This window comes from Peromyscus maniculatus, chromosome 23 (assembly GCF_049852395.1).
Source record: "Peromyscus maniculatus bairdii isolate BWxNUB_F1_BW_parent chromosome 23, HU_Pman_BW_mat_3.1, whole genome shotgun sequence".
Classification (NCBI taxonomy): Eukaryota; Metazoa; Chordata; class Mammalia; order Rodentia; family Cricetidae; genus Peromyscus; species Peromyscus maniculatus.
In genome coordinates this window covers 61530998-61538571 of record NC_134874.1, presented here as the reverse complement: position 1 = coordinate 61538571, position 7574 = coordinate 61530998, and the positions used below count along the sequence as shown (strand labels likewise).

Sequence of the window (7574 nt, the reverse complement as noted above, 5' to 3'; positions counted from 1 at the left end):
CAGGCTTTGAAGGGTAGGTTTGGGGAAAGAGATGGGGAAGGAGAGTTAAGATGGAACTTTCACCAGACTCCTTCCAAACATTCCAGACTCTTTGGGTATAGGGAAGCTAGGGTGCCAGGGGCTGAGGTGAAGCTCCCACCCAAATATTCCACACTCTTTGGGTATAGGGGCACTGGTTCAAGTCTGACTACTTCCTTTAAGTCATGGGGTGATATGAGGAAGAGGAGTTGGGAGTTGCTGGGCTCACATACAGCAGGAGGTGTGAGGGGAGGAGCCTCCAGTCAATCGTCATCCTGGAGACCTCAGGCATCTGTTTCCTGAGGCAGCAAGGAAGGCAAGTTTCTATGAAAAATAGATCATTAACATGCTCTAGTTGTACTGTAAAGATGAATGTACAGAGCAGAAGAGCAGACAGACCCTTATTGGGACATCTTGGAAAACCGGAGGGTTGATGCGGATGTCTTTCTGTGTGCTGTGAATGTGTGTTGCTCTGATTTGGTTGATAAATAAAATACTGATTGGCCAGTAGCCTGGCAGGAAGTATAGTGTAGGTGGGATAAGCAGGGAGGAGAATTCTGGGAACAGGAAGGTTGAGACAGGAGTCACCAGGCAGACAGAGGAAACAAGATGACAAGGCAGAACTAAGAAAAGGTACCAAGCCACGTGACTAAACATAAATAAAAATTATGGGTTAACTTAAGTGTAAGAGCTAGTCAATAGTTAGACTGAGCTAATGGCCAAGCAGTTTTAATTAATATAAGCCTCTCTGTGTTTACTAAGCAGCCTCAGGGCCACAGGAGCCAGGCAGGATCAGGAAAACTTCAGCTACAGAGGGTGGAGGGTCCCAGCTGCTGGACAGACCTTGTATTTTGAATAGGTGCCCATTTGAGCCTGGAGAGATGGTACCAGCATGGATGTCCCAGGAGCTTGGCAGTTGAGGGGGTGGTGAGAATCAGGTATGAATGGAGAAGGGATCTCAGGAGAGAGAGGGAGGGGAGGTACCTGGATAGTGGGGGAGTTTTGGCTGGGAGTTAGTGATTGAGGAGGAAGGGCCTTTCATAAAGGATCTCAAAAGGGCTCAAACATGTGAGAGAGCATGGGGTGGCCTGGATGTAGGTAAGGGCAATGGGGAGATGGGAGGGCCAAGATAACCTGAGTACAATGGAGAGTTTCGTGAACTGTTGTTTGATGAGTCCATTGCCCTTCTCAACCTTTCCTGAGGATAAAGGTGTCAGCCATAGTTAGGGGATAACAGAGTTCTTTACGTGTGGGCATGTGAGTGAAGCCCACCTGCCAACCCTCACCTAGTTAGTGTCCTCGAAGCTGGTGCAGAGGCTGACATATGTGGAGGACTGCTGTGAATGGGCCTGTGAAATATTCAGGAGACTGGGGGCCAAGGTGAGTATGGCCCCCAAAAGGCTGAGAATATTGTGACCAAGCAGAGGGGCAGGGCAAGCAGGCATGACCAGAAAGAGAGTGTGAGAAGAATCGCCCTGCAAGAATACAGGGAAGTGTCAGGGTCTCAAGTGGGAAGAAAAGGATCCTGTCCACCCCTGTGATGGAAATTGGTGAGGGAACTGTAAGACCTGAGTGAGATGTCAAAATAGAATAGGTAGCTCCTGTATCCAAAAGAAAGTCAATGGACTTCCCTGTTACCTGCAGTGTCCCCCTAGGCTTGGAGAGGGCAATGGGAGTCAGCAGGTCTAGACTGTGTCAGTTCTCCACCAGGCTTAGGAATTCTCAGTTGCCAGGATGAGCCTGCATGGGGGCATTTCCAGTGCCCAGGCTGTCGGCAGACAGGGCATGGCCTCCTGGGTGGCTGGGGGTCAGGGCAATACCATGACCAGTGGCCCTGCTTGCCGCATTTGAAGCAACTTTTTGGCGGGTTGATTTGGACTGAGCTCCAGCAGGATTGAGCCTCATGGCTGACTTCCCTTGTACCCCTTGTGGGGGGCCTGGTGTCCTCAGATAAGATGCTAGGGCTTGAGCTTGGAGCCTATTCTGTTACAGCTCTGTCCATGGGGTTGACTCAGCTGTCATTCTCAAACATTAAAAACTTTAAAAGCCATTTTCACCAATTCCTGTGGGGGAGTTTGGGGATCCTCCCCAGCCTTTTAACATTTCTTTCTAATATCTCGCACTGACTGAGAAATGAAGTGGGTGGGAAGGCAAGAGTCTGGTGAGACCAAGGATAAGAAGAAACCTGGGAAGATTTGGGGGTGTTAGGCCAGTGTGTAGTTTGAGGCATTGGGAGATAGGGGGAGCAGTGGGGGCAGGGGAGGACAGGAAGGAAGATGAGGAGGAATTGGTCTTAGATTTGTGGCCCCAGAGGAGGGGGTTGGGTAGGTAGATTTAGGGGAAGGGGGCGGTTAGTGTCTCCAGCAGTGAATGGACTGTGCTATGAGACACTGGTCCCTGTAGGGAGGGCAGGAATGCAAAACCCAAAAACCGTGGATGTAGAGCAGTTCTGTTCAATTATATCAACGAGCCCCAACTTGAGTAGATTTTGTAAAAGACCCTACAGGGTTGTTTGGAGGTCAGGCTTTGAATGGCAAGTGCCATTTCTCAAGTCTATGTCGGGGATCTGAAGCCTAGCAGAATACATCCACTCTGGTAAGTCTTAGGTCAAAAATGGGTGTGTGGGGGAAATTCACTTCAACAGAATATCTTCTGGAGAAGGGGGTCTCATGGAACAGAGGCAGCCCTTCGCTCTGGAATGGGATGGGCAGAGCAAAGGCAGCCCTGTTTCTGGAATGGGTTGGGAGCCTGGTTGCAGCCACATCTTTGGCAGGACACCCCCCAAAATGAAGAGGCCCTGGGCCTCTCGAAAATGAAACTTACCTAACTGGGAGCCAATCTCGGTTTGGTGGAGAGCAGGTGTTGGGAGAGGGGTGTTTTCCCTCCACGAGGCCCTGAGCCAGTCACAACAAACCGAATCAGACTGAATTGGAAAAGCCCAGGTTTAATGGGTAAAACATTTCCAGGGTGATTCCCAGCCCCTTAGAAAGGAGACAGGGCCAAGAGGCCTGAAGAACCAAGTGTCTGTTTTCAGGGATGCCGCTTATATACCCTGTCAGAGTGGTCTTGTGCCTCTCTGGGTGAGGAGCTGTGTTTGGAGGGCATTGGAGTGGCGAGTTTGGGGAAAGAGACGGGGAGGAAAGTTGAGGTGGATCTTCCACCAGACTCCTTCCAAACATCCAGGACTCTTTGGGTGTAGGGATGCCAGGGTGCCAGGGGTGGAGGTGCCGCTCCCACCCAAACACTTCCCTTGAATCAGGCCTCCATCTTCCCTGACTGTGCCTGCCATCCTGCTTGAATCTGATTCTCCTCCATACCCAGCAGAAACCAGGCCCTGGTCCCTGCCATGCCTTCTCTCTCTCCACCCTTTTCCACAAGTGACCAGTGCTGAGTTCATGCATCCCAAAGTGCATTGGAAAATTCTTGCAATCAACAATCACAGTGAAAAGGAGTCTAAACACAGACATTCCTGAACATGATCAGGGGTGGTCATGGAGCCCATGCTTTCAGAGTTAACTGATGGGAGTAAGAGACAGAAAAGTAGAAGGAGCCTGTCTAAGGGACAGGACACTTAGAAGGTGTAAAGACTCTTGCTGACTACAGAAACTTGCTAAAGTTTTCACTAATGCTACTTAGAGAAGACACGAACATGTCAGAGACAGAGGAACTGACAAACTCCCAATGAGGACTTAAGTCTCATGACCACCAGAGTCAGGAGATGTTGATGTCCTGTGTGTGAGATGTAGAGCATCACAATGTCAGTAACTCTGCTGTACTGTAAACTCACCACTGTAAATGTCAACATAAAAGCCTTGACCCTGTAAGTAGGTATGGTGAGCTCAGTCTGTAAAAGGCAAAATTCCTAAGGAAATTAAGTGCTGAAATGAAATTCCATAAAACCCCCTCATTCATTCAGCTGGAAGCAGTTAATACAGCTGTGTCCACTACCTTGCAAAACTCAAAGTTTCTCCAGTCTATCATCATAAGTAAGTTATTCTGTTATATTTATTCATATTGAAGAAGCAAGGGTCCATGAAAGGGATGTGATGTGCAATGTCACCACTGTCACATAGGTTTGTATACTTGTCCCCACCAGACTATGCTCTTGAGGACACAGGACACAATCCATGCAGACAGGACCTGCCAGAAAATCTTCGGTGATTGGAGGAACAGGGGATGAAAATATCATGTAAGCAAGTACATCACACTCCTGATGTACATCCTATGAATTTCCACATTATGTTTCCTTATGCCCTTGTAAATCTGAGGTTGAGGAAACTCCCCTCTCATAAGTAAATCATTTAAAGCTACTTGATCACAGCCATGAGAAGAATTAGTGTAGTTGTTCAGGATGGAAAGGGAGAGGAGGAAACAACAACAAATACAAAATACTGTTGGTTTTCTTGAGCCGTGATTGGCCCATTACATGTGACATCACAAGGACTCGCTGTGAGGCAAGTTAGATACCAGTCCATATAAGATACTACATGGGACTGGGTTTTGAGCTTGTACTATAGGTAAGGAGTTGGTTGGTGGATGAGCAGTTGGACTCAGTCATTTCTCATAGACTTGGACTTTCCCAACCAGATGGATCTTGGGAAAGTGAGTTTTCTTTGCTTTCTGTTTAGGTTTTGTACTCGGCTTTTATTGATTGATCTTTTTTTTTTTTTTCCTTTTTTGAAAATTTTATATACTTTATAAAGAAACTCCAACCGTTTTTTAAAAAAAATAAAATTTAACAGTTATCAGCTGATAGGCAAATAATTGAGAGAGGAATTTTACGTCTGGCTGGTGACAGTAAAGTTGGAGAATGAATTTTGCATTTTTTGAGCCTTTTGACAGTAGTTGGAAAGTCCGGTCATGTTCAAAGATGCAGAGCAGTGCCTGTTCTCGGAGAGCAGCAAACTCATGTGCTCCTTTGTCTCTAGTTGGGAAGGTTGCTGGGACCAACAGCAGAGTGGTGGCAGGTTTTGGAATGGCTAGTTTAAAGAGCTTCAGAAGACTTGGGATTTGTTTGGCTATGTGCGTGAATGCATAAATGCTTTGTGCTCCATCACACACTATTGACAAAGCATGTCAGTGATGGAATGCAGAATCTACACAAAATCAGCTTACGAACACACTTGAGATCAGGCGATGCTTGGGGGGGCCAGGGGGTCAGGTGTGACCGTGAAGGCAACTACAGGCTCTTCTGTCTCCTGGGGCCGGCACCGTCACGAGCCTGACGAGGCCACCTGGAAGATGTTTTTGAAGCAGGGACAGTCAGTCCACCGAAACTACTCCAAGGACTGTAACAGGCTTCTGCCTGCCCTGCTCCCCTGATAGGACATCCAGGTAGGGAGTGCAGCAAATGGTTCTGGGAAGAGGACTGTGGAGCCATCTGATGGTTGAAGCAAACCCTGTATGGACACTTGTGGGTGGTCCTCAAGGCCATGCTGCTCTCTGAAATTGTTACTTTGTTCATAAGGTGGTTACAGTCATAGCCCACTGGCCTTGAGGGCATCATGTAACCATTCAAAAATCATTTTGCCTCATTTGTGTTTCAAGATTAACTTCTACATGCATTTAAGTTTTTCTGAATACCAGCATCATTTAGACATTATAAAAGTGATCTTAAATGTTTTCCTAAACATTTTCATAAAACCAGTTTATTTCGTAGTTTTAACCAAAAAGTGCCCCTTGTACAATTGAATTCATCTAGCATTCATATTTCTTTCATACGATGGATTTAAACTGCTTTAAAAAAAAAAAGTGACCTTTTCTCCTGCTTTGATTTCAGGAGAGATGTGTTCAAGGCCAGAACTCTTCCTCAATATCTGGTTTTTCCAGTACTTGGTTTTTTTTTTTAAACTTACAGGTGCTACATTTATATCTGCTGGTTTCAATTCTGCCATGTTTCACGTCTAGCCTTTTAAAGTGGCAAATCATGTTTTACTTTCACTTAAGCATTAGTAGTCTGGAGTACCTGGCACTAAGTAAATCTATATCTGAGTTTGTATTCACCATATATGGATCATTTCTCATCTATAATGTGCCCCAAATGCAGCTTCGTTTTCCAGGTACCTTGATGCAGAATAAAGTCTTTATCATAAGCCACAGCTTTTTGTAGTATGTTCTCAGTTGAGTGTTCTTGAATTTGTTCCTACGATATGTGTCTTACACTAGGCAGCAATCTATCAGTAAGTTGTTGGGTTTTTTTTGCTTCTTCAGCAGCCCCTGGTACATTAAGGTGAACCTTGATTATCCTATTTAATATGAACTAATAGCTACAGATTTGCATGGCTTTTCCTAATCATCTAAATATTCTACTTTCTTCTGCCACTTGGAGTATTTCATGGTAAATAAGATTTACATTTAAACAAATTTAATAATCCGAACAGAGAACTTAAGTTAATCTTGGCAATCAGTGCTAGTAATCCTAGTAGGATCTCAAAAGTAAAGGCAGTGTGCTGAAGAACTGGAACTGAATACTGGTTCTTGGTCTGTGAGCTCATTTACCTAGTCTCTCTGCATGGCCGTCATCAGCATGAATGTCCAAGAGGTAGACAAAACTTGCAGTGCCCAAGAGGACAGGGCTAAGACCTGCACTTGCCTAAGGGATGAAAGGCATCACTCTGTTTCATTCACATTGAACTCCACTGGAGTCAGGGATAAGGTGTCATCTTCTAGTCCAAGAATGAAGTCTTCAGGTAACGTCTCAGCTGCTATCTGAGCTAACTGGTCATCAAAAGAACGTAGAGTCCATAGTTTCTCTAATTCATAGGTTTCTCTGGTTTCTGGAAGCATCAAATGGATCACCATACTGCCAAAATCCACACATAGCCAGTCATCCGTGTCCTTCCCTTCAATCTTGACATGCGGATCACTTCTACATTTTAGGTGTTTATACATCTTCACAATGTAGTAGGCCATAGCATGTAAGTGTCGGCTGGAAGTCCCACTACCGATGACAAAGTAGTCTGTGTATCTCATTTCTGGAGGAACCTTGATCACACAAATGTCTCTTGCATTTTCTTGCCTCAGAAGTGAAACCAGCATGTCGATGTCAAACTTGGTGCCAATGTGATCTGCGGCTCCCGGCTGCGGGCCAGCCTCGCCATCGCTCCGCTCCTCAGGCCGAGGCCCACGGTGCAGGCCGCGCGCCAGCCTCGGGGGCAGGCCGGTCGCGGGCCCCGCCGAAAGCCATCGCTCTGCCAGCCGAGGAAGCCGGGGAGCCGAAGACACCGCCGGGCCCGCTCGCTGCAAGACCACCCCGCACCAGAGCAGCGGCCACAGGCGCCGGGAAGGCGACCAGCCAGGACCCATGGCTGTAGCCGCGACGTCTCTGGGCTGATTGATCTTTTTACAATATTACTTTTTGTTTTAAAATTTGCCTGTATTTCTACTTCTTCACTGAGATTTTCCATTTTTTCAAAGTCATTTCTTTCTCATTGTGAGCTGTGTTCTGGCTTATTTTATACTTTGGTGGTGTGGATATACACAATGAGGAATTTGATCAGGACTACATAGTTCTCCTGTAGTAAACTCTGGTAATATTCACCAGCTCTATGTCACCT

General features: G+C 46.3%; 1 protein-coding gene across 1 annotated transcript; it reads right to left on the bottom strand.

Annotated features, from left to right (window-relative positions):
* Nucleotides 1-6614: 6614 nt before the first annotated feature.
* Nucleotides 6615-7330, bottom strand: LOC143270344 (mitochondrial assembly of ribosomal large subunit protein 1-like). Its single transcript, XM_076560068.1, has one exon. It carries the CDS (start codon nt 7321-7323, stop codon nt 6628-6630), a length of 696 nt encoding a protein of 231 aa, XP_076416183.1. The 5' UTR covers nt 7324-7330; the 3' UTR covers nt 6615-6627.
* Between the last annotated feature and the right edge of the window lie 244 nt (nt 7331-7574).